Source organism: Gossypium raimondii, chromosome 3 (assembly GCF_025698545.1).
Source record: "Gossypium raimondii isolate GPD5lz chromosome 3, ASM2569854v1, whole genome shotgun sequence".
Classification (NCBI taxonomy): Eukaryota; Viridiplantae; Streptophyta; class Magnoliopsida; order Malvales; family Malvaceae; genus Gossypium; species Gossypium raimondii.
Window position 1 is genome coordinate 9,902,815 of NC_068567.1, and position 25,508 is coordinate 9,928,322.

At 32.3% G+C, this 25,508-nt stretch overlaps 4 protein-coding genes and 1 non-coding gene across 10 annotated transcripts; 3 read left to right on the top strand and 2 right to left on the bottom strand.

Moving 5' to 3' along the window:
* Positions 1-3,223: 3,223 nt before the first annotated feature.
* On the top strand, positions 3,224-9,430 carry LOC105797096 (transcriptional corepressor SEUSS). Of its 5 annotated transcripts, none has more exons than XM_052628099.1 (10): positions 3,224-3,715; positions 4,072-5,462; positions 5,545-5,664; positions 5,876-5,924; positions 6,154-6,368; positions 6,455-6,523; positions 6,872-6,969; positions 7,271-7,364; positions 7,744-7,813; positions 8,212-9,430. In XM_052628099.1, the coding sequence occupies exons 2-10, from the start codon at positions 4,404-4,406 to the stop codon at positions 9,189-9,191; spliced, it is 2,754 nt and encodes a 917-aa protein (XP_052484059.1). In that variant the 5' UTR covers positions 3,224-3,715; positions 4,072-4,403; the 3' UTR covers positions 9,192-9,430. The 5 variants fall into 5 exon arrangements, with proteins under 5 accessions (XP_052484059.1, XP_012482476.1, XP_012482477.1 ...); XM_012627022.2 differs by having other exon boundaries at positions 3,224-3,614; XM_012627023.2 differs by having other exon boundaries at positions 3,224-3,493.
* Positions 9,431-9,561: 131 nt separating this feature from the next.
* LOC105797097 (thioredoxin M-type, chloroplastic) lies at positions 9,562-10,507 on the bottom strand. The gene is made up of 2 exons (XM_012627026.2): positions 10,189-10,507; positions 9,562-9,984 (listed from the first exon to the last, which is right to left on the bottom strand). The coding sequence occupies exons 1-2, from the start codon at positions 10,400-10,402 to the stop codon at positions 9,665-9,667; spliced, it is 534 nt and encodes a 177-aa protein (XP_012482480.1). The 5' UTR covers positions 10,403-10,507; the 3' UTR covers positions 9,562-9,664.
* A 4,427-nt stretch (positions 10,508-14,934) lies between these two features.
* TRNAQ-UUG (transfer RNA glutamine (anticodon UUG)) lies at positions 14,935-15,006 on the top strand. Its single transcript has one exon. It is a non-coding gene; the product is annotated as a tRNA-Gln (tRNA).
* Positions 15,007-17,890: 2,884 nt separating this feature from the next.
* On the top strand, positions 17,891-21,070 carry LOC105797098 (mitogen-activated protein kinase kinase kinase 3). Of its 2 annotated transcripts, XM_012627027.2 has the most exons (9): positions 17,891-18,324; positions 18,975-19,238; positions 19,322-19,409; positions 19,516-19,578; positions 19,670-19,906; positions 19,982-20,041; positions 20,129-20,236; positions 20,342-20,568; positions 20,682-21,070. In XM_012627027.2, exons 1-9 carry the CDS (start codon positions 17,945-17,947, stop codon positions 20,794-20,796), a joined length of 1,542 nt encoding a protein of 513 aa, XP_012482481.1. In that variant the 5' UTR covers positions 17,891-17,944; the 3' UTR covers positions 20,797-21,070. The 2 variants fall into 2 exon arrangements, with proteins under 2 accessions (XP_012482481.1, XP_012482483.1); XM_012627029.2 differs by lacking the exon at positions 19,516-19,578.
* Positions 21,071-22,545: 1,475 nt separating this feature from the next.
* LOC105797100 (uncharacterized) lies at positions 22,546-25,143 on the bottom strand. The gene is made up of 5 exons (XM_012627030.2): positions 24,991-25,143; positions 24,768-24,897; positions 24,476-24,676; positions 24,029-24,196; positions 22,546-23,314 (listed from the first exon to the last, which is right to left on the bottom strand). Exons 1-5 carry the CDS (start codon positions 25,122-25,124, stop codon positions 22,841-22,843), a joined length of 1,107 nt encoding a protein of 368 aa, XP_012482484.1. The 5' UTR covers positions 25,125-25,143; the 3' UTR covers positions 22,546-22,840.
* Positions 25,144-25,508: the final 365 nt, after the last annotated feature.

A 25,508-nucleotide genomic window follows, 5' to 3' on the forward strand; every position in this document is an offset into this window, starting at 1 on the left:
ACACACTCTCTCCAAAAATGGCCTATTTCCCTAATTAAAAAAAATGACCTAAAAGGCCAATTAAAAAAAAAACGTCATATTTGCCTTATTTAGCCAATTACTTAACAATTAATTCTTACATTCATAAATAAGTTTTCTTTACGCTTGAATTCAATCTTTAAACACATCATTTTTAGTTGTTTTATTTTAAGCATTTCATATAAAATAATAAAAGAGTCGAAATAATCGTTATATTAATACTCAATACTTTATAAAATTATAATTTTAAGTAATTTTATGACCGAGTTGGTCTTTGAGTTAACTTGTGACATCAATTAAGTCAAATACATCATACAAGTATAAATGATAATATATATTGTTTTTATTTTTAAAGTACTATAATTATAATTATTTGATATATTACATAAAATTTGATAATTTATTTTATTCAAATTATGTTTGTCCTTTTTCATTATGATTTATTTATATTTATTATATAATTATTAATTAAGTTGGTGTCACAAATTTATTGTTGACCAACTTAATTAAGAAATTATATAAAAATCATTTTCAAAAATTAATAAATATTACTATAACAATATTTTTATTTTTTCATATTTTATATAAAATCTATAAAAAAAACCGAATATGAAGGATTTTTTAGATCAATAGATTTAAAAATATGACACCATATTTCTTAACACCTCAATTTTACCATTTCAATCAAAACATTTTTACTTTTCAAAAGAATTATAAACGTAAAATCTACATAATTTTTTACACCCATACCACAAAATTGTGTCATAATCTACTTTTAATAAATTTACTTATATTATGTTTAAAATAATTAAATATTCAAGCATTATTTTTAAAATAAATGGAAAATACTATTGGCATAAAGTTTTCTTTTCATATTTTACTTGAATTTAATTTTCTTCTCTTTGTATTGATTTGATGCATTTAAGATTGTCGACCCTGTTTTTAAATACAGAATCATGATTTACAAAAAAAACTAAAATTAGTGTTTTCATTATGAACCATATAACCATCTTAGTTGTCAACAATTTCTTAATTCAATGGGAAATTCGATTCCAAATAATTTCATTTTCTTCTCTCAAATTTTTTTATTATAAAAACCCATCTTTTAATTAATTAAAATTTAATGTCTACATGAATAAATAAAAATAAAGTATATAATAATACCACAAAAGTCAGTTTCAGTAATTAACTTTTACTTTTCAGAAAAAAACAAATTCAAAAAAAAAAAAAAAGACATACAAGAGTAAAATTAAATGCATTATACATAATATTTCTAAGAACAGGCTAAAATAGGGAGAAAATGATAGGTTAATAACTAAAATTATAGATCTTAACTAGGTTCAAATATTTTAAACACAATACGAAAATTTGATGTAAGCTAGTTTAATATATATAATGTATTTAAGTTTTAAAAATTCATAATAAATTTATTAAATCTATTTTTGTGCTAAAAATAAAAATATACATTAAAAACAATTAATTATAATATCTTTTTGTATATTATAAATGATGCTTGATAACCCTTTTAAAAAAAAAAGGAATGGCAAACACAAAGCATCAAATGACATTATGGCTTATGACAATACAGTATATACTACTCCAAAAAGCACTTTATAGTGAATAAATAAGGTTTTAAAAAGTAATGGCTGAATACCAGTATTTTGAGTTTCATTTTGTATAATATTTGTAAATTCTCATTATTTAAATTTAATTATATATTAATTTTATTTTAATTTAAGTTGGAATATATTTAAAATTTAATTGGATTACACTTTGGTTAATATATTGGGATATCAATCTTATTACATTTATAATAAATACCTTAAAAATATAGGGATGTATAGCAGGGAGGGTGGGCCTAGGACTCCTCAACGGCCTCGATTGAGACCACCAAACGAACAACATATTTTGTCTAAATTGTTCCTTTTTATTAGAGTAGTATGTGTATTGTTTTTGTTTTGACGTTATTTTGGGATTTCCGACCATTTTTTAATTTATCTATATTAAAATATTACGCTAGATTGACATTGGAGATTCGTAACAGGATAATGAGGACTGGCAAGTGGAGATTCGGTATGTATCACGAATAACGAATATGACTATTAATGCTAAAACAAGATAGTAAGGTGTCGCTAAACGTGGTTTTATTTTTTCTCATAATCACCTTTGATGGTGCAATATGTAATGTTGAGGTATAAATACTGAGTAATCAGTCTATTATTATCAGTTGAGCGTTATAATTCAACTTCCTTTTGTAACTAAAAAAAAAGAGAAGAGATTATATGAAATTGTGATTCCACGTCATCACTATCCCTTTCTAATAGGAGAATGACAAATTAGATTTTTCTTCCTGAAAAAATTTAAATTCAACTAAAAATGTTAAAATTAAGAGGAAAAATAGAATTCGTCATTTTCCTATTGGAAAGGGATAGAGATGACATGAAATCACAGATTCATACAATCATTTCTCCTAAAAAAATAGTTAAATATGATTTTGATTTAAAAGTAAAATTAAGATAGGTTGTCAAGAATGAATTCTTTTTAGATTTGTTACTTTCTAAAGAAATTGAGTTTTTAATTGTTTTTCAATTGAATTAATATACGGTTGACTTGTGATATAAACTTAGCCAAAAACTTAAATATAATATAGATGTTTATAATTTATTTTAAATTTTAGTAAAACATATAATATATAAATTATAAATTAAATTAATAACATAATTTTATTTTAAAAAATAAATATGAACTGCTACAAACATAGGCAGCTACTGATGAATACCAAGATGGAAGCGATACTCTAAATATAATCGAATTATTCAATTTCTAATTTTGAATAATTCATTAAAAAATAAATTTCAATTAATTTATCATAGTCTCTTTTGATTAAATTAAATTTAAATAAATTATATTAATTCTTATGGCAACAAAATTTTACTTTTAACCCCATACTAAGCTTATGGTAATTTAATTTTAAAATAATCAAATTTGAAAAGAAAATTGAAACAATCATGTGGCATAAGTGTAAGCATACACATGCAACGAAACAAGTGCGTCACTTTAATACATCCCATCATCCATAATTCATGATGGATGGATGGATGGATGTGATGCCATCCATCATCATCATCATCATCATCATCATTCCATGGAAACAAAAGAAGGGAGTGAAGGGGGGAAAATAAAAGAAAATTCAATCTAATGGAATGAAATTTTGACGTCCGCAAAGGACAATACAAACACTCTCTTTCTCTCTCTAGATACAGCGAAGAAGAACAGGGCACGTACTGAGACAAGAAAAAAGAAAAAGCAGAAGAATTGATTTAAGAGGAGAGCAAAAAGAAGGTTTTTTTTTTTTTGGTGAAGTGTAAACATATTAATTGCTTCAGTTTATTGAAGCAAAAAAGAAGAAAAAAAAGGAGTAGAAGAATTGAAGAGAAAGAGAGTTCAAAAGACATTTTGGTATTTTTTGTTTTGGGTATGTTTTGATTGAAATCAAAGCTTTGGAGATTTGGGAAACTTTCTTTACTTTTTTTATTTTCTTTCCCCTTCTTCTTTGTTTATCTTTTGACAGTAACTGTGAGAATTTTTCAACGCTGGTAAGTCTTCTCAAAGTCTCTTTAGCTTTGACCCTTTTGCTAGTTTTTTTTTGGGGTTTAAGTCTGGATCATTGATTTCTGCTGTCAGTGGCTGGATCGAGGTTAGTTGCTTTTTTAATGTATTTGGTTAAACGTTCGTTTTTCTTCTAATAAAGTTGCAATTTCTTGGGGGTTTGGAGGTTAAAAATTTCAGCTTGGTCAGTTGATTTTACTGTCTTTCTCTAATTTTAAGTAAAATTTTGTTTGAGTTTTAATGAAATTTCTACGGTTTTGAGATTTGGGTTTTTCTTTAAGATTCGATTGGAGTTTGATTTTACGGTTATCGGATTTCAGTTTTACATTTCTTTTTGTTGACAGTCTTAATTACTTTTTGTGCTGAATGTTAGTAAAATTATTTTTCGGATGATTTATGTTTCAGTGGATCTGAAAATTCTTATGTCTTCTTTTCTTTTATTAGGAATTCGAGGGAAAGCCATTCTAGTGTTGCTTGACTGTAAATGTTAGAATGCTCAGAATCAGAGCTTCTTCATGGGCTTCGGTTTTCTTTGGTAATGGCCGCTTGTATGGTGGAGCAGAAAGCTATATGCTCAGGCACAGAACTGATCCCTTGTTATTTGTCCACAATGAGGACTGGAAAGTTAAAAGCAGCCAAGTTGGGCTGATTTCTTGAACTCTGCGGTTGATTTTTTTGTGTTTTGTTATTAACTGTTGTTTATTTAGTTGAATTCATGTTGTTTTAGATAGTTGTTACATTTTTGTGAGTGAGTTTTAGGTAGTTAGTCTTGAAACATGGTGCCATTAGGGCCTTCTACTCCAATAGGTGGTGCGCAGTCTGTTCCGTCATCTCTTTTGCGAACAAATTCAGGGATGCTAGGATCACAAGGCGGTGGTCTTCCTTCTCAATCTGGGTTTCCTTCATTAGTGTCTCCTCGTACTCAGTTTAATAATATGAATATGCTCGGGAACGTGCCTAATGTTTCTTCCCTTCTTAATCAGTCATTTGGGAATGGGGGTCCGAACCCTCAGCTTTCTGGTCCTGGGAGTGGCCAGCGTGGAGGAATCGATTCAGGGGCTGAATCTGATCCACTTTCGAATGTGGGTACTGGGATGGGGTTTAATGCCCCATCGTCATTTGTGCCATCGAACATGGCAAACATTGGGTCGTCTGGTCAAGTTCAAAGTCAGCAGTATTCTAACCTTTCTGGTAACCATATTTTACCAGATCAACAACAGCCCCAACAACCGGAGTCACAGCAGTTCCAACATGGTCAACAAGGGATGCAACAGGTCTCTGCCCCTCACAACACCCAACAAGGACAGCAGCAGCAGCAGCAGCAGCAACAGTTTCAATCTATTAGAGGAGGGATGGCTGGTGTTGGGGCTGTCAAATTGGAGCCACAACTGACTAATGATCAGCACAGCCAGCCACAGCAGTTGCAATCGCTGAGAAATCTTGCTCCTGTGAAATTGGAACCACAACAAATCCCGCCTTCAAGAACTTTGGCACAGGTAAAAATGGAACCTCAACATTCAGATCAGTCATTTTTGCATCAGCAGCAACAACAGCAGCAGCAACAGCAGCAGCAGTTGCTCCAAATGTCACGGCAGCCCCCACAAACTGCTGCCGCCCAAATCAGTCTTTTGCATCAACAAAGACTCTTGCAGCTACAACAGCAACACCACCACCACCAACTCTTGAAAGCAATGCCTCAACAAAGGCCTCAATTACCGCAGCAGTTTCAACAGCAGAATTTGCCTTTGAGATCACCTGTGAAATCAGCATATGAGCCTGGGATGTGTGCTCGGCGACTGACACATTACATGTATCAGCAGCAGCATAGACCTGAAGTAAGATCTCCATGGTCTGAAGATCTATTTCCACATGTGTGCAGTGGCTTTCTGGATGTAACATTTCTGTTTTTTCATGTAGGACAACAATATTGAATTCTGGAGAAAGTTTGTTGCTGAGTACTTCGCTCCAAATGCCAAAAAGAAGTGGTGCGTTTCTATGTATGGAAATGGCCGCCAAACAACTGGTGTTTTCCCTCAGGTCTGCTGATAAAAACTTGCCTATACTTCTCACTCTGAACCATATTCAATTGGCATCTTATGTAATTGAATGGAGACAGTTATCTTTAGAACTTTACATCTTTGTTTGTTTGCTCACCTGATGATAAATACTTATACATTGAATTTCTCCTTGGGTTTTGGGTATATATTAATGGCAAAAGGATAATTGAACTGCTGTATAAATGTTACAGGATGTATGGCACTGTGAAATATGCAATAGGAAGCCAGGACGTGGTTTTGGTATGCCCTTTTCTTTTAAGTCTCTTTTTGTTCCTGTTCCTCTTTCTTTTTTTGGGATACAGTCAATGAACTAGTTTTCCATCTTATATTATTTGATTAACATGTATTAGTGCTTCTTATTGGTATGTCAATATCCTATTACTGCATAAAGTGGTATACATTAAGTTTGTTGTGGCTTTTATTTATCCATTTCTACCGTATATCTAATCTCTCCCAGTTGTGCTTTCAGAGGCGACTGTTGAGGTTCTCCCTAGGCTTTTCAAAATTAAATATGAAAGTGGTACTTTGGAAGAACTTCTTTATGTTGATATGCCCCGTGAGTATCAGAATTCATCAGGACAAATTGTCCTGGACTATGCAAAAGCAATACAAGAAAGTGTTTTTGAGCAGCTTCGTGTTGTTCGTGATGGTCAGCTTAGGATAGTTTTCTCACCAGATCTGAAGGTTACAAATTGAAGTAGTGGCTTTCTATTGACTCTCAAAGTTTTGGGATCTCATTAACTAAATTTCGGCTCTTTCATTCTTTTTAGATTTGTTCTTGGGAATTTTGTGCTCGGCGTCACGAGGAACTCATCCCTAGAAGATTATTGATACCTCAGGTTGTGATTCTCTATTGCTTGAGAATGTCCGATATATGCTTTTGATCTGTGTGCATAGTATGTTTGAACCGTATGAAACCTGTGTTGACTTGTAATATTTCTTTTTATGTTGCTTTTATGAGATTATCATATCAAGAAGTTGGGATGTCTTTTTATTTTATGATTGGTTGCTTGAAATCTTCCTTTTGCGCATTCTTGCAATCTAGAAAATGTCATATCAATGATGATGATGAATTCTCACCCTAAATCATGAGCAATTTGTTATATTTATTCTTTGGATTCTAAGAGTATGACTGCTGCTTCTCTGGTTTTTAGTTGTATTTGATGGTTGTAAGTTGGGTTGTACAGGTTAGTCAACTTGGGGCTGCAGCTCAAAAGTATCAAGCTGCAACACAAAACGCATCAACAAATTTATCTGCTCCTGATTTGCAGAATAACTGTAACTTGTATGTCTTTTTTTTAATATTGTACTTTTTTCTAATTGAATGAATGGACCAATAATTCATTTACTTAAAATCATGGTCTGTTTCATATTCTTGAGATTTTTACTTTTTCCTCTTTACGGTTATGATAGATGCTTCATTATGATAGATTTTGATTAGGATCTTGGTCACACACACACACACGCTCACTCGGGTTGGGTTGGGCACATCAAATTAACTTGCAGTATACCATTTACTTATTTTCGATTTATTAAATAATAATATTGCATTCATGGAATTCTAATTTGCTATGAATGAACTTTAGGTTTGTAGCATCGGCTCGGCAATTGGCTAAAGCCTTGGAAGTGCCATTGGTAAATGATTTGGGTTATACAAAGAGATATGTGAGGTGTCTTCAGGTAATTTCCTGCATCTGCTCTACCTATTTTCCAAAATTATCTTTTGTTTCTAGGGCAAATTTGTATCCTTTTAACACTTACTAGCTTGCAAGTTTCCACTGCAAATTACTCTGTTCTATGATCTTCTCAAGTTTGTTTGGATCCAATGTTGTATGTACTTGCATCATCGGAATGCTCTAGCAGTTGCTTCTTTTGAAGTCTAAGAGCAAATAAAAAATATTATTGAAATATAGTTAACATGTTTTATTATCATGTTATGACAACGGGAAAAGCTAAAATGTGAAGATGAGTTCTACAGTTGTACCTTCTTTTCGAAAATTTTTGCATTGACTTGTATTCAAACTACTCATGTTTCCTTATTTTATTGGGGTTTTAACAGATATCTGAAGTGGTTAATAGTATGAAAGACTTGATTGATTACAGTAGAGAAACAAGGACTGGACCCATGGGTAAGTTTTGACAAGATTTCCATCGCTAAATCTATTTTGATTTTGTCATTTCTTTTTTTTAAAAGATACTTTGTAATGCTTGAAAGTACCAGTCAAGGCTTCCTGTAGTAACTAGTCTCAATGGGAGTTCTATAAGCTGGTTGACAGTCTTGGATCTGGTAGCCCTTTTTGTAGCTTGTGACTGTATGAAAATGTTCTGATTTTTGAGTTTTGATGGTGAAGGGTTGTGTTTTTTAACTGGTTATTAACAGCCAAATGTATTCATTTAACTCTATCATTGAAAATAGCGTGTTCTATTTTACCAGTTGCATTTTGGAAATAGTGTGAGAAATAAGAACTTTACAAGTGTAGCTTCAGATTCATTTGTTATTTATCTCATTTATTTAGTTTTTCCTCAGAGAGTTTGGCCAAGTTCCCTCGAAGAACGAGCACTTCATCTGGTTTTCATGCACAATCTCAACAGCCTGAGGAACAGCATCAGCAACAGCAGCAGACACCACAACAGCAAATGATGACCCAGAGCTCTAATGGTGATCAAAGTTCTGCCCAGGCTTCTGGGATGCAGCTTGCTGCTAACAATGGTGTGGCTAATGTAAATAACTCGCTTAATGTAGCATCTGCATCAACATCTGGTGGCACCATTGCTGGGCCTCTACACCAGAATTCCATGAACTCCAGACAGCAGAATTCTATGAATAATGCAAGCAGTTCCTATGGTGGAAACTCTGTGCAGATCCCGTCCCCTGGTTCCTCTAGCACAATACCCCAAACACAAGCAAATCCTTCTCCATTTCAATCGCCAACACCTTCCTCATCTAATAATCCTCCTCAAGCTCCGCATGGTGCCTTAGCAGCTTCAAGTCACATGAGTTCTGCAAATTCTCCAGCAATGAACATGCCTATGCAGCAGCCAGCTCTTTCCAGTGAGGCGGATCCCAATGAATCCCAAAGCTCTGTTCAGAAAATCATTCATGAAATGTTGTCTAGCCAACTTAATAACACTGGCGGCATGGTTGGTGCTGGCACTCTAGGCAATGATGTGAAGAGCGTAAATGGAATGCTGCCACCGAGTAACAACATGGTTCTCAGCGGTGGCAACACTTTGGTCGGTAATGGAACCATCAGCAATAATTCAGTTATTGGTGGTGTGGGGTTTGGTTCAATGAGTGGTGGACTAGGGCAGTCTGCTATGGTGAATGGAATCAGAGCCACAATGGGAAATAACCCTGTCATGAATGGAAGGATGGGAATGGCACAGATGGCTCGGGATCAGCTAATGAATCAGCAACAACAGGATATGGGGAACCAGCTACTGAATGGACTTGGAGCAGTTAATGGTTTTAATAATTATCAATTTGATTGGAAACCTTCCCCATGAAAGAAAGTGCAAAAAGCTGATGGTTCTTTGATTACAGCTGTGCTGTTGTGTGCAGCATGGGAATCGGCTGACTTGCCTGTGGCCCTGCCAGATTCGTGGTACAAACACTATAATGATAGATCAAGGTCTTCCCCTCCCACTGTGTACTAATTTCAGGAAAAAAGTGAAAAACAACATATAGCATAGTGTTTTTATCAATGAAATGTTAAAAGCAACTTTGAAGTTGCTCCAATTTCCTATTGTTTTCTGTTCCCTAATTAATGATCACTTAAATCAAATCCTGCAGCTTTGAATTTAAAAGAGCATTGGGGATGACAAAGTGAAAGGATTATTTTTGTTGCAGAACACTAATTAAATAATATTTACAAAATATTTAAAAGAGGAAAATTCATAGATATGTCATTGTGAATGAATGGTACATAAAGAACTGGCATAGTATGGCATGAACATGAAACTTTGATATCGTTTCATGTTCAGCCATCAACATATTTGTCAATAGTGGCAGCCAAGGTAGATTTGGGCACTGCACCAATGATACTCTCTTTCTTCTCTCCATTTTTGAAGAACAGCACGGTTGGGATGCTCCTGATACCGAATTTTGTGGCAATATTTGGGCTGTCATCAGTGTTGAGCTTGTAACAAACAATCTTCCCAGCATATTCTTTGGCTAATTCAGCTATAACTGGTTCAATCACCCGACAGGGTCCGCACCATGGTGCCCAAAAATCCACTAAAACTGGTGTCTTACTGCCAACCACAAGCTCTTCCCAGTCTGCTTCTGTCACCACTTCAACTGCAGATTGCAGATTATGAATCTGTTTCTAACAATCACTAGTTTCTTCAAATTTTAAACAGGGTTTTCTTTTCTGGGACATTATCAACAATCCACCATTGAAACTCCGGAGCTTTCTCAACATAAACTTAAGGAAAATGCATATAGCATTAAGGGTAATAATAAGACTCAAAAAGATTAAGTAAAAAAGAAACAGATGCATACCTTGAGCAACAGCCTCACTGGCTTTACATATAAGCCTGGATTTTGGGCATCTATCAGCAGTGAAGGATAAATTGGGTTTATTCAATTTCAACCCTTTAAATGTCTGGAAATGGATCTTGTCAACAGAAGAAACATGATGATGATGGTAGCTTTGAAGCACACTAGCTCTGGTGTTGCAAACTGAGGTCAACTGGAAACAATTTTTTAGAGCCATCCTTGATAGTCTGGTTGGAAGGGATGATAAGTGGCAATAAAATAATGGCCTTTCAAGACTGGATTTTTTGTTTTTATTCTTCTTCGTTCTTGGATCTTATTCTGTCCTTTAGCTTTCCGTAAACTAAAAATATGAGGTGCTGGAAAGAGTATTACAAATTTCATTTGGATAACATTTGATAATTTTAGTGTGTATTTTTATTTTGAGCAGAGGAGAATCATAGATTTTGCCATTTCTTTTTGTGTCTTGTATACTTCCCTACACAAATTATTAATCAAATCCTTATGCTTTTAATGCTTTTTTTAGATATACCTACTAACACCTTTAAAAATTTTACTGAAAATAAAATTTTAAAAACTAAAATCTCACTTAATAATCAAGTGACCTAAATTTAATAGTATTAACAATTCTTAAAAATTTATTTAATATTTTAATTAAAATAACATAGGTACATTAATTAACCGCGTTATAAAAGTTGAGGTACCAAATTCTGTAAAAAAATGAAGTATAGAAATTAAATTTTAAATTTGATAATAGTATAAGGATAAAATTAAAATTTTACCATTATTATATAATCTTAAAAAAAAAGTGTTTATTTGGACATGTATGAATAAGGAAGCCTTAGAGCATTCTTGTCCCTTTAAAAAAAGCAGTCTTAACTTGACTCGTGAATAAATGTATGGATCAACTCTTTGAAAATATAATATAAAATTTTAAAATTCAAGTGAATTAAGTATCAACTTGCAAATCAACCCATTTAAATGCAAAATTTAAATAATACATTATTAAAAATATTTTCTCAAGAAAATATATTATTTAGAAATGAAAAACAAAATATTAACAAATCATTTTTGCTTTTAATTTTCTTTCTTAAGCATTTCGAAAACAAATAATGAATTGATTTGTAAGTAGGCATATTCAATACCTTTAAATGCATATTTTAAGAATAAAATAATTAACAAAAAAATTTTAGCTGGATTAAATATAAATGTTAAATGTTGAGGCGAAATTTTCTTTCTTAAAAGTATACATTTTAATTTATTATGTAGAGATAAATTTGTGTGCGTTAAAAAGGTGTTTTAGGAAAAAATTATGTCAATGTTTTAATCGAATTAATTGAGGATAATAATTATTTGGACTAATTAATGTCATTGTAAAAATAGAAGATCAAATCATGTTAAATTAAAATATAAATATTAAATATCAAATATAATCATAGTGAAACTAATAGAAGGACCAAAACTGAAAATTTACCATTATCTTTTAATCACCTCCAAAAGGAGGAGGATATAGTAAATGTGTCATGTAGAAAGGCTATACATCTGTCATGTGGGAAGGCTCTTATGACCTTACTTTTATTAGGTTCTTCTATTTTTAGGTTGGGTTGATTTTTTTATTAAATAATAGAGTAAAAATTTTGAAGGTTATAATATGCTTAAAATTTTTGTATTTTTTATATATTTGAAATTTAATATTTTATTTTTATTTTCAAAATTTAATCTCTATATTTCTGAATTTTAAAATTTAAATTTATTTGTTAACCTCGTTAAAATATTTATTTACCGTTAAAATTTAAGTTTATTTGTTAACCCGTTAAAATTTTCAATTTTCATATTTAAGATGGACTTAAATTTACAAATAATTATTTACCCTAATAATAATGAAAAACTATATATTTTGATATTGGACAACCAACCATCGTTTTTGCTCTATCGAATAAAGTTATTGTAACTTCTTGTTATTTTGATAGATATCTAAAATGAAAAAAATAGATGTTGCATAATGTTATTAAATGATTGGTTTAAACAAAATTTAAGAAATAGAAAAATCAAATAAAAATATCTTCGGCTATTATCTAAACCAAAATGTTAAAATCATACCACTTGTCGAGTGCATCAAACAAACAATGAAGTTATCGTATTTAGGTATACAAAAACACGAAATTTAGAACACATAAAAAATTATCAAAATTTTCTAAACACTCGAAAACCTTAGTGGATGAAATTGTTTTTATGTTGGGTGGTTTCCATAAAGAAAAACACCGATTCATGCGCCACTATCACACAAACAACAATGAAAGTGGTGGGCAAAAATGTGGGAACAACCCCAGGAACCAGTAACTGCTGTTAGCAGTTCCAACAGTCACTGATGCAGTCAACTGGAAAACCTCTATAATGATAATTTTGTTGACATTTGGGTATGTAAGATTTAGTCCTTGGACTTTAGGATTTGGGTATGTAAGTCTTGTTCTTCAAGAAAGTATGTTTGAGCTTCAATATTGCTTCAGTAAACAATACATGGTGATATTTGAGTTGTCTCATAATAAAAAGTAGCAATAATATCTTATATCTTCTTCCATCAGTACCATCCTCTGTAATCTTCCTGATTTTGATGCGCCAACAGATGTATTTGCAACTCTTTTAGCCATAGGAGCTTCATCCCATATAATATAACATGTGTTTTTTTAACAATTCTACAAACACCATCTTGTTTTGAAAAAACACATAAAGCTGTATCTTTGGGATTTAACGGTAAAACAAATCTTGAATATGTCGTCCGATCACCTGACATTATTGCAGCAGCTACACCAGATGTTGCTATTGCAATCATTCCTCTTGATCTAAAATTAGTAAGTAAGGCTCGATATAAATTTGTTTTTCCCTGTTCCCCCAAGTTCAACATTTAACTTTGTTTGCATTTCATAATCTTCAAGAGGAATTTCCACTAATGTTTCATAAAATATTTCTTTGTAAGTCTGTAATTCATCTTCAGTAGCATTTATTTATTATTTATTTATTTTATCAATAATATCTATTTTTAAAGAAGGCAAATCATAAGTTTTGATAATTTTGCCCATAACTGCTATAAGAGTTAGAAAAATAAAATTTATTTAAGATTATATTTTCCGAATTTTTTCTCAAAACTTTAAATTTTATTTTTAACAATAAAAATTTATTTAATAAAATACTATTAAAATAAATAAGGGTATTATTGTCATTATTTATCTTCTAAGAAATAGTTGATACTTTTTAAAGTGTTTGATATACTTGCAGCCTCGCCATTTGCATGCATCCCATAGTCTTCTTACATTTCCTTGTTCGCAATGTTTCAATATCACTGCAAATCATGTTCCAAGTGTTTGTGACATCTGATATGTACTTGCTTCATTTCAACAATATGATGTGCTCTCGTTTGATTTCAAATTTCCTCTGTTTTCTACAACTTCTTTAAATGTTAAATATGAAGTACCATTTACGGTTAAAAGATCTTGAAATAAAGTTGGACCCGTACCATAATTCAACAATAATCTAAGGTACAATTTTTCACCTTTTGGATTAGCACTATGTATATGATCAATGAACTCTCTACTTCGTTATTCTCTATTCTTGTGTTTTCTTACGGGTAAATTGTGAAAATAGTAACTTTTGTTTGCCTTAAGTTACGATTTAGCTACCTATGTTTGAAATATTGTGTTTTAGTCATTTATGTTATCGTTTTGTTATGAAATAGTCACTCTATTTTTAAGATCTGTTACCTCTCAAATGACAGTCCGACGTGGTGGCGAAAATGTATTTTAAATGCCAACATGGATGTTCAGTTAGGATGAGAAAAGTTAAACTTTTTTTTTTATAAAAATAGAATACAAAATTTTGGGATATCTGAGTGAATGATTTGGGTTTTAGGGCAAATTTTGTATTGTATTTTCATAAAAAAAATTAACTTTTCTTATCTCAGGTGGACATCCATGTTGGCATCTTAAACTCATTTTAGCTGCCACATCAGACTGTCGTTTAGGAGGTAACAGATATTAATGGCAGAGTCACCATTCCATAATAAAACGATAACGTAAGTGACTAAAACGTAACATTTCAAACATAAGTGACTAAAATGTAATCTGAGACAGACAAAAGTGACTATTTTAATAGTTTACCGTTTTCTTATTCCATACATAATGCTTTGGAAACTCTTTATACAAATATTGTCTTGCTTTGTTATGTTTTGCATATGTTGCAAAGTACTCTATGAGCATTGTTCTTAATATATGATCCTATCTCCAAACATGCTCTAGATTTTGATTTTTGGAATAGCGCAGAATTTATTTGTTTGGAAGGTGTAAGTGTAAACTAATGACTACAGGAGATATTTCATTTATTTCTTACTCAAAAATTCTTTATAAAGCTTCTTTAGGAGAAACCCACAATGCATCTTGAAACTGTTTTATTTCATCAACAATATCTTCTTCATTGTCTTGTGTGATTTAAACAACTTTATAATTAATCATTTTCAATTCGATTCATTCCTCACACGTAAAGTCGTGACTTGTAATTGCCAAAATTTATATTTTGGCCGCGTAACAAGATGTATTCGCGATCCAACAGATTTGCCAGCAAGAACTAGCTTCCCCTTGCAACCCCAAGATCTTATCGAATTCCAGCTTATGTTACCAAAATGAGTAACTTGTCAGGGTGGGACGATTGATCTTTTATTTTACCAAAAATTAAATAGTATAAAATCGAGATCAATGGAGGTAAGGTTCTATGGTGTAGTGGTTAGCACTCTGGACTTTGAATCCAGCGACCTGGGTTCGACTCCCGGTAGGACCTTCGTTTTGACCTTTTTCTTGGAATGTGTGTAATTCCAAGTTATGTTGATTAGATATAAGTAGGATCCAACCAACATCTCCAATAATTTCGAGTGAAATTTGAGTTTTAATTCAGAAAATTTTATTTACATTCGATAAATTATTGAGTGTAATGGTTAGACACATTATATTTTTAAGAGAGAACATAGTTTGAATCTTGAAGACAACAAAAATATTTATAGGACTTAATACATAATTGGGCTTATACATAATTAAAATTAAGTATTAAAATTTAACTTAATATGACTTAAAAGTTAATCCAAAGTGTAGTCATTCTCGAATTTGGGTAATACAGACAAATTTATTTGTGTTATCTTTACTAAACAACCCTAATTTGATCTATCAAATGTGAAATAAAGTGATTCAAAGTGCATTTAAAAGTTAATAGACAACCCTATATTGTATATGAAAACAACTCTTCAATATGTATAAAATCATCTCAACCCAGCAATGCCTGAATCTCATAAAAAAATACGACACAAGTCAACTCTTCCCGACTTAAAAATTGACAGTTTTGACAACTTTAATTGAATGAATTTGAACCCAGCATGCAACAAACTAGTTAGCTGTTTCTAGCACTATCTCTTCGATCTCGTCCAGGCAAGAGGTTGGTGATAATATCGACGACTTAATGTATGAATGTATATCCGACATTCAATTTGAAAGGGTATCAAACACTGTTAGAGAAGCAGCTCCTTGTACTATGTTCGATGAATTCAGGCACTAAATAATGAGTGATCGTCCTATTCTTTTTATTGATAAAGAAATTTTAGGAAGGGTTGCCAGGGAAACTGAAACAAGTTGCTTAACTATGAGTAGACAAGACAGAAGGACATTGAATTTGAGATTTTCATAATCATTTGCTCCATGAAAGGCAAAGCAAGCAGCTACATTGTCCACAAAGGGCTTTTCTCTCCATGTTTCTCAGACTCGGATGGGAGACGGGATTTATCGAACACGCACATGTTCCCTTTTCTCCAGGTTTTTTTTTTTTTTTACTTATTTCCTTATACTCACGTTTGAATACGGGTAAATAACTTATAACTTGTTTTGTTGTTACAAATTTTTTAAATAATTTATAACGACAAATCGTTGTAATCAGTATATGACAACATTTTATGATTATAATTAACATTGTAACATTTAACATTTAACAATAACTTATTTTGTTGTTATAAATTGTATTAATAATTCATAATGACAATTTGTGTCGTTGCAATAAATAAGTATAAAATTAAATTACGTAAGGTTGTTACTAATATGTTAATGTTTAACAACTTTTTAGTCGTTACAAACTTCATTAACAATTCGCTTTGTTGTAATAACATTTCAAGGTTCTTGCTACTATTTTAAGGTTTAGCAACAGATATACATTTTACTAATAATTTATCACGGCAAATCGTGTTGTTACTATTAATAGACAGAAAATTAAATTACACAACATATGTTAAAGTCATTGCTAACTTTATAATAATTAGCAATAATTTAATTTAGTTACTGTAATTAGTATCTTAAAAAATTAAATTATACGAGAATAACCAATCATCTGCGGAGTTTAATGTCTTTGAAACAACGGCCAAAACTGTGAATTCTAATGTCAAAAGTTTCCATATGTTTTCATGCATAATTAAAGGGTCCACCCTAAATAAGTAAACTAACATACATCATCATATAGGTTGTGGACATTTAACAGAAAAGGAAAGGCAGCTGTTTTCCACCATAAGAGGGGGGGTTGCTGGTTTTGCAAATTGTTTAGCTGACAAAGACAATTCATCAATGCAGTAAGGACACTTTGGTTTTATTATAATGGGACACAAAACCAAATAATATCTAAAATGTAGCGGATAGCGTTTTGATGAATTTTATTTCATCAATAATATATCCACTGCCATGTCCACCAGGGCGCATGCATGCAGTTGAAACCAAGTTGATGAGTACTGAATGTTGTCTTCGTGGCTTGCACTTGTTTGAACTTTCCAAATCTGTGTTTTTCTCATGGAAGCAATTTTCTGTATTGGAGAAGTTGCAGATAAGTCAAATGTGCAGAAGAAGACAAAGCATTAAAACCAAAAAGCTTATGTCTGTTTTTCAAAAGGTGACATTTAATAAGTTAGGGTTGGAATTGTTGGGTTTTCTAACACTTTCTTCAATTAGCAAGTTTCCCTCCATTAACAAGTTACAATCCTTTCCTATATAAAAAGAAAAGGTTGTCTGATACAACAAGATGCAAGATCTTTGTTAGTGGATGACTGTTAAGGAAAAAAGTGGTTAATGGTATATTTAATAAGGACAAGGCTGCGCAACTGAAAAGATGCTCATAATTGAATGTATTTGATCTGCTCTGATATATTGTTTTAAAATGGAGAATTTAAGAAGTGACAATATGTTTTTCTGTTTTGCTTTGGAATCATAAATTCGTCATCATTATGTAATAATCTGACCAATCTTTTGCTCTTATAATGAACATCTAAAGGAGGCCGTAAGACAGTTTACAAGCTAATTGCAGATAATCAAAGAGTCAAGTACATGTCCTTAGATATATGCTTATTTTCGAAGTTTCTTCCAAGTAATATTGATTTCCTATCCAAAAACAAACCAAAAATGGAGAAGACCTGACTCCATCCAGATAATTCGAAAATCAAAAGATACCTGGAGTTAATTTTATATAAAAAATGGATTGTCATAAAATTTTACCGTAGGATTGGACGTACATTAAATCATTTCAAACCACCAAGTAGCCAGTGGAAGGCCCCGGTAGATAAACACACCCGTGTATATACGGGCAAGCACGCGGTATCACATTAATGTTAAGTGTTAACCACTATATAAACCAGTGTGTTCACAAAGAACAACTTCAGCCTAAAACTTACTTAGTTCTTTCTCACACAGTGCTTTATTATATGGAAGAAAAGAGCATGAAGAAAACTTATACAACAAGGAACAACGATAAACATAGCATGGAGAAGCCAAAAGGCTTGCATGAAGCAGCTGCAGTGAGTAAAAAATCTCCGAGAAACAGTTATGATATTGAAGTTCATCCAATCTCCTTTCATGGGTGTTCAGCGTTGTGGGATTCTGATTCAGATTTAGGAAGTAAAAGTAGGGAGAAGAAAGCTTATCCATTGCCACAGCCTTCAGCTTCTTCATGTAGGGCATCAATGGAGTCCCATCAAAGGGGTTCAAGTTTTGGTTCAGAAAGGGTGTCAGTTTCAAGTTTTACCTCAAATGAATCTTCTTCTGATGATGATGATGATATTCATGGGGATTTCAGTTCCTTCAGGTTTGTGGCTTATATTCTCAAGTTCCTTAAAAAACTTGTTTCATCTTCTGTTTTGCTCATGAAGATCAAATAATAACTATCTGATACAGATTTTAGTGAAAATTCCATAAATTTCCACTCAATACTGGTTTGATTTTCAGAAAACTTCACCCTCTTTGTTTTATATTTCTTTATCAAATTATATACAACATTTAAAAATAATGAAGATATTGAATTATTATAAAATAAATTAATTAAAAATTAAAGAAAAAATGATAAAATGAATTGCTTCAATGTTACAGTAAGTAATTGAGTATATTTAGCATAAAAATTATTAAGAAAAACAAAAAGTAAAATAGAAGATATAATTATCATTTATGACAAATTATTTAACATATAATTTATAATTTAAGTGCCACATATAACATTAGAAAAGCTATGTGTAGAAATGTGTCGGTTATCATCTACCAAACTTGTAATACTAATTAATGTATTTTCTTTTGCCTTAATGAAGAAAAAGCAAATATAATAGCTGGATATTTTATACAGGTCATCTGGTGGTTCCCCTGTTGTTAACATCATTAAAGCTACGGTGCTCACATGATTCTTTTAGAAAATATTAATATAAAAACTCTGATATATAAGCGACATAGTTTATGATTTGGTTGCAGAGTATATGAAGAAAATAACAGCAACTTATGGTCAAAAGGCTCAAATTCAGGATCAAAAGCTTCGTATATGCATCAATCACCTCGATATCTGTCACCATGGGATGCCACTTTAGAGTCCCCAACTGAGAAACATCCATGTCATCGTCTTCCCCTTCCTCCTCCTACTTCACCTAATAAACCTCCAAAGAAATCTCCATCTAAATGGAAGAAAGGGAAGCTTCTAGGAAGAGGGACATTTGGACATGTTTTTGCTGGTTTTAATAGGTAAAATATTTGATATAATTTCATTGCCCTTTCATATGAATGAATCCAAAAGAAAAAGCTTTATATGTTACTTTTTCCAACAGTGAAAATGGAACAATGTGTGCAGTGAAGGAAGTTAAGGTCATTACAGATGATCAAACATCAAAAGAATGTCTCAAACAACTGAACCAGGTTGGTCTGGTTTTTACAAAATCTCAGTGTCATAAAACATCTGTTTCTTTCACGGCAATGTTTGGGGGTTATTGATTTAGACTCTCTTTCTTCTAATGCAAAACAGGAGATATCCTTGCTTAGTGAGTTGTCTCATCCAAACATTGTCCAATATTATGGGAGTGAACTGGTTAGGCTTGGCAACCTTTACATGTCTATTAATCCAATTTGTTTACAAGTTTGGTCAATAAGTTGAAACAATCCAAGTTTAATTTATGCAGGGATCAGACAAGCTTTCGGTTTACTTGGAATACGCTTCAGGGGGTTCAGTCCACAAATTACTAGGTGAATATGGACCTTTCAAGGAACCTGTTATCCGAAGTTACACAAGGCAAATACTCAGTGGCTTGGCTTACTTACATGCAAGGAATACAGTACATAGGGATATCAAAGGAGCCAACATACTTGTAGATCCTAATGGTGAAATCAAGCTTGCTGATTTTGGAATGGCTAAACATGTACGGACTTATCCATTAACATTGTGTTTTTAGTAAGGGAAGATGTTTCTGATGAATTTGTGTTTTAAAATCCAGATGACATCTTGTTCTTCAATGCTTTCTTTTAAAGGAAGCCCTTATTGGATGGCACCAGAGGTACCTATTTTTCCATATCTATTTTATACTATTTTTTCTCCCATGTTTTAGAAGTTGTTTGATCTTAACATCCACTGATCTTTCCAGGTTATCATGAATGCTCATGGATATAGCTTAGCTGTTGACATTTGGAGCCTAGGGTGTACAGTTCTTGAGATGGCAACATCAAAACCTCCCTGGAGCCAGTACGAAGGGGTACGAGCGCCGTTATCACCGATATTTATTGTAATTGATCATGATGACATCCATTGCAATTATAACCAAGACCCCTAAATTTTGTTTATGTTGTTTTTAAACCAGGTTGCAGCCATATTTAAGATAGCAAACAGTAAGGGTTTTCCAGAAATCCCTAATAACCTTTCAAAGGATGCTCAGAATTTCATAAAACTTTGCTTGCAAAGGGAACCAACTGCACGCCCTACAGCACTGAAACTGCTTCAGCATCCCTTTGTCCAAGACCAATCTATGGTGGAACCAACAAAATTCAATTTGGTTGATGATAGAAGAAGACCTTCAAAGGGTTCATGGTAACTGCTAAACATCTCATGATCTTGTCCTTGTCCCTACTTATAGTTGTCTCACAAAAAGCGTCTTACAAGCAGGAGAGTAAATTCATAGCTAATTTTGTCATTGATTGCAGGGACGAAATATCACTTGCTTCTTCTTTACCCGAGTCACCTTGCTCGAACTCGACTCAACAATGTAAATCAGCTTGCGGAAGCTCTCATCGTTCATCTTATCAAACATCTTATTAGTCGGTTTCATTCACCATCAATATTGTAGAAATCTCCTGGGATCCCACACGTTATGTAAGTAAAGTAGAGGCATTATGTTCGAAATTTTCCAGAGAGGTGAGAAGCAAGAAATGAGGGGATAGATTGTCTTGTGAATGTCAACTTTGAAGATGTAAAGTGGATTGCTTGTACATATTAGGAGGTTTTGTATTTGTTAATATAATTATTTGTTTTCGGAAATGAATTATGTGCATCAAAAAAAGTAAATTTATGAATCAAAGTTTGTCTTACTCAAGTTTATGCTATTGGAATTAGCTAGGAGTCAAATTGTAGCATTTATTTTGGGACAACTTTGGAATGAAACAAACCTACCTAGCAATTGCTACCCAGCTGAAATCATAGTCCAACCCCCTCTGATTTCATCCAACGACTATTTTGATTAATTACATTATTTTAATAAACTTAATTATAATATATTAATTTATAAGAAGACTTCATTTGCAGATAACTAAATCCATTTTGGTATTTACATTTCTTTTTTATACTCGAACTTGACAACTATATTCATTTTTATCCCTGAACTTAAAAACTATAAAAACTTGATGGCATGACACTTGATGATGATCTGGAATAATTTTAAAGTGTCACATACAGTGTTCTAATAACTAAACCTAGAAGTGTTCATAATTTCGTTAAAACCGAATTAATCGACCGATGAACAAATTTAATTTGATCGGAGATCGGTTAATTATTTTTTTAGAATTTCAGTTATTGGTTAATTCGATACGGTAATTAATCGAAGTAACCAATTAACAGAAATAAATAATCTATTTGGAACATTACATAAATCTTGAAAGTTAACAATTGTCAGCTTTCAGGTTTTTCAAATGTTCCAAATGTCTTATTTGTTATTTTCACTCCATTTAAAATTTTTGGAACTATTAAAAAATTGAATATTAACAATGTATTTTTAATATTTTATACTTATTTTAATCAAAAGACAAAAATATATAAATTTCAATTAATTCGGTTAATTAACCAAATTAACCAAAATATTTCAGTTCAGTTTAATGTATTTTAAAAAAAACCTTTGTTCCGATTAATGGTTAAAGAAATTTCCATTTCAGGTAATTCGGTCATGGTTATTTGGTTCAAATATTAACTAAACCGACCGTTTGAACATCCCTAACCAAACTAATTATTAAACCAATCAAACTACTAATTTTTCATATACATATATTTGATCGATTCAACTGCTAAACCAACAATAATTAATAATTAATAAAAATTTTTAAAAAATTTATTAAATCAGTTCAACCTGTTCAACTATTAATTTTTGTTCTAATTTTTTCTTTTATTGATTTCGAGCAATTTCTGATTCAATCGATTTAAACAACCCCTTTATTTGAACAGTGTACCAATCAATTCTCAATCCACTCGATCCGAATTCTCAATCCACTCGATCCGATCAACTGACCAATCTAGTTATATTCCAAGAACACTGGCTACAACATCAAAGCTTAACGAAAACAAATCCCAAAGTGATCTAAAAAAAATTCAGATACCAAAGTGGACCTAATTGGTAAATTCAAAGTCCAAAAATTATTTCAGACTAAATATTTATTAAAAATATCAATAAATCCATATTATTATAAATATACCCTAATCCTAAGACATATCAGTACTAATACTAAGAGAAAAAAAATCTGTTCACTAATATGATATTACCTTGGCTGAAACGCAATTAAAAATATGCATGTACACCACCAGTTTTATAAGCTAGATTCTTCAGATTAATATACTTAATCCATGTCCATTACATAGCCAATCACAGACATACCTTAATAGAGATGTGCTCCTTCAAAAATCCTCTAAATAAAAATCTTAAACAAAATTTGACATATTCGTATCTGAAACTCACACCCGAATACCCGCATCTAATGGCCATACCCAAGTAATACAAAGCCAAATTTACAACTGAGTTCATGTCCAGCTGATCAAAACAACGAAAGATAGTAAAAGAAAAGAAATGGTATATGCACTCACATTAGTTTTTAGCCCCAAATCAAAATGAATAATCCTGCAAATCCGATTTTGAGTCACTCAATTCCACATCAGCTAAGCACTCTTCTGCAGTAAGAGGAGGAAGTTGCCTGGTTTTCCGTTTTAAATTATGCTTGTGCCACTCACTCTTAAAGTGATCCCTGTACTGTTTGGAATCCCCCACAAATGCATTGCATGTGCTGCACTTATGTTGCTTTGCCTCCCCTTCAGCATTCCCATTTCCTGAAGAGATGGTATGCTTTTGTATTTTCTCACTTAGTTGGACAACTGAATCAGAAGATTCTGGGGGTAAACGTGATGATGCTGACTCGGCCGAATCCTTGGGCAGCTGTGATGATATATCCTCATCATCGTAATTATCCACTTGCGTATCCCCCTCGGCATGTACAGACACTGAAAGTATTTCCAATCTACCCTGTAAATTCCTCACAAGGGAGTCACATTCTCGGAAAAGCCCTGGTTCTATTTCACAAATCTGAAAAACCAGCAAACAAGAGCTTAAGCACTTGAAAAAGAAAACCGTAAGATAAAAGGTAAAGCACACAGTTAAATAGCTATCAACAGCAGCTCAGTCACTTGGATAAGCTAACTTAATCCCAAAAGTATTAAGTAATGATAAACACAGAAGTGACAGACAGGTAAACATAATGTGCTAATTAGAAAGTTCCAGATATGCTTCTCAAGTGTACTGATGCACATATAACTTTAGTGTCTATGACCACTCGAGTGAAGGTCAATCGGAAACTTTGGGTGCAAGAAGCATGGAACTAAAATAAGAGTAAAATTCCCAATCGGGTACAAGCTTCTACCTGCTTGACAAAGTTTATGCTCATGCATGGTTAAATACGCCTTCATATTACTTGGCTTCAATCATGTAGTTATTAAAATCAACAAAAATCAAAATTAACAAAAAAAATGCATCAACACTATTCAAGCATCCTTGCTTGACAAATTATCCTAACTTCCAATTTTGATGGATTAAATTCATGACATTCACATAACTAGAGAAAAAAATGACGCTTGAATAACTACCCAGATGGAGCATCCAGGCAAATACCTTCAAATATATCAGTAAATAATGCTAAAAATGTAATGAACTTATAACCATTGTTAAGAGAAAATTGATAAAATGACTAAACCAAGAGTCAAAAGCTTCTCCTAGAGGGAACAGAAGATGCAGCTCACTTACAACTGACAGCTGAGTTCCGGATTCATCTTTTGAAACAATGGTAGCACCCCATTCATTCAGCTTCTCACAAAGAGAATAAAAGTTCTGTCCAGGAACTATGAGTCGTAATCTCATGGGCGACCGTTTTATGGGGAAGTTATTCTGAAGCTGACGAATAACCTCTAGAGCCTGAGAAATATAAACCATCAGGCAAAGAAGAAAACACAAAAAGCCATCATATTATACATGAAATTCAACTAAAAGAATACTACTCCAATGAACAACTTTATGTCAGGCATAACTACGCACATCTAAATATGAATTAAAGCAGAAATAATATATCTGATGCTAAATCAATTGGAGAAGCATGACTCAACATGGCATGAAAAATTCCATTGAACAAAGAAGATTCATCAGTTTCTTTTGCTAATCCATAACTAAATACTTTAACAACAACAAAAAAACGACCTGCTTCTTGGAACTACTATTGGGATCAACAGCGAAATGAATTTCATGCATTAGTCTCTCAATCATACTAATGGTGTAAGGGCGCTGAGTTTCAGGATTGATGGTTTTTTGCATGACAATCGTCGCTATATCCCGAAACTGACTCGAAAATTGCGATTCCCTTTCCTTCCCAGCAACTTGTAGCTCCCCTTTCTCCAAAATCTACCACCCAAACAAAAACCCACAATCAGCAAACAGAGAATTAACCAAAAATAATTTTATCTTAGTAAAATAATTGAAATTTTAGAATTACCTCCAAACAAATTTTAGTCTGATCATCAGTCCCAAAAGCAGCAACCAAATCTTTGGTCTTAGCAAGAACCCCTTTCGAAACATTGGAGTACACCGTATGGGACTGTAGAACCTCGTCCAAATCTTTCTCGCTGTTGCAATAAAATTCTTTCCCTTTTTAAAAAAAATTGAATCAAAATTCAATAACAACGATTAGTAAGTGAAATTTGTAAACAAAAACTTACACCCGGGAACGCCATGAGAGGACTTTGTTTTTGTAGCAAGCGATTTCAAATCGCATGCCGTGTTTCTTCAAACGCACGACGGCCACATTCGTCAGCCGCTTTTGCCCTATCGGTTGCACCAGCGTTTTCGACATTCTTCTTTTTATCTCTCTTGCCCCCTCGCTTCTTTCCCTCTTATTATATACCAGACTTTCCAGGTTATGTTTAGGAAAAATTCTGCTACCAGTCCCTATACCATGCGTAAAGTTTAAATTTAATCTTTATATTTCAATTTGATATTTTTAATCTGAGTATATATTAAATTCTTTCATCTAAATTCTCTTATTTTTAAATTATTATAGGTAAAAAATATTACCAGCTTCTTATTTTGACATAATTTTTATAAAATAATAACTATTTTAATTAATGGATTTAATGATTACCTTTTGAGTTAATATTAAAATTAAAAATATTAAATTAGAGAAAATATTTAAATTCACAAATTATGCTTAGTATGAGATTAACATAAAAATTTAACT

What these genes read in the sequence shown, in the direction of transcription:
- LOC105797097 (XM_012627026.2), bottom strand. Translation starts at nt 10,402, where the DNA reads ATGGCTCTAAAAAATTGTTTCCAGTTGACCTCAGTTTGCAACACCAGA. An exon ending in CAGTGAGGCTGTTGCTCAAG is followed by an intron (nt 9,985 to 10,188) that starts GTATGCATCTGT and finishes TGCAATCTGCAG; the next exon opens with TTGAAGTGGTGACAGAAGCA.
- LOC105797100 (XM_012627030.2), bottom strand. Translation starts at nt 25,124, where the DNA reads ATGTCGAAAACGCTGGTGCAACCGATAGGGCAAAAGCGGCTGACGAAT. An exon ending in CTCTCATGGCGTTCCCGGGT is followed by an intron (nt 24,898 to 24,990) that starts GTAAGTTTTTGT and finishes TTATTGCAACAG; the next exon opens with CGAGAAAGATTTGGACGAGG. An exon ending in ATAGTAGTTCCAAGAAGCAG is followed by an intron (nt 24,197 to 24,475) that starts GTCGTTTTTTTG and finishes TATATTTCTCAG; the next exon opens with GCTCTAGAGGTTATTCGTCA.
- LOC105797096 (XM_012627025.2), top strand. Translation starts at nt 4,404, where the DNA reads ATGGTGCCATTAGGGCCTTCTACTCCAATAGGTGGTGCGCAGTCTGTT. An exon ending in AGCAGCAGCATAGACCTGAA is followed by an intron (nt 5,463 to 5,544) that starts GTAAGATCTCCA and finishes TTTTTCATGTAG; the next exon opens with GACAACAATATTGAATTCTG. An exon ending in GAAGATTATTGATACCTCAG is followed by an intron (nt 6,524 to 6,871) that starts GTTGTGATTCTC and finishes TGGGTTGTACAG; the next exon opens with GTTAGTCAACTTGGGGCTGC.
- LOC105797098 (XM_012627027.2), top strand. Translation starts at nt 17,945, where the DNA reads ATGGAAGAAAAGAGCATGAAGAAAACTTATACAACAAGGAACAACGAT. An exon ending in GGGGATTTCAGTTCCTTCAG is followed by an intron (nt 18,325 to 18,974) that starts GTTTGTGGCTTA and finishes ATTTGGTTGCAG; the next exon opens with AGTATATGAAGAAAATAACA. An exon ending in GTCTCAAACAACTGAACCAG is followed by an intron (nt 19,410 to 19,515) that starts GTTGGTCTGGTT and finishes AATGCAAAACAG; the next exon opens with GAGATATCCTTGCTTAGTGA.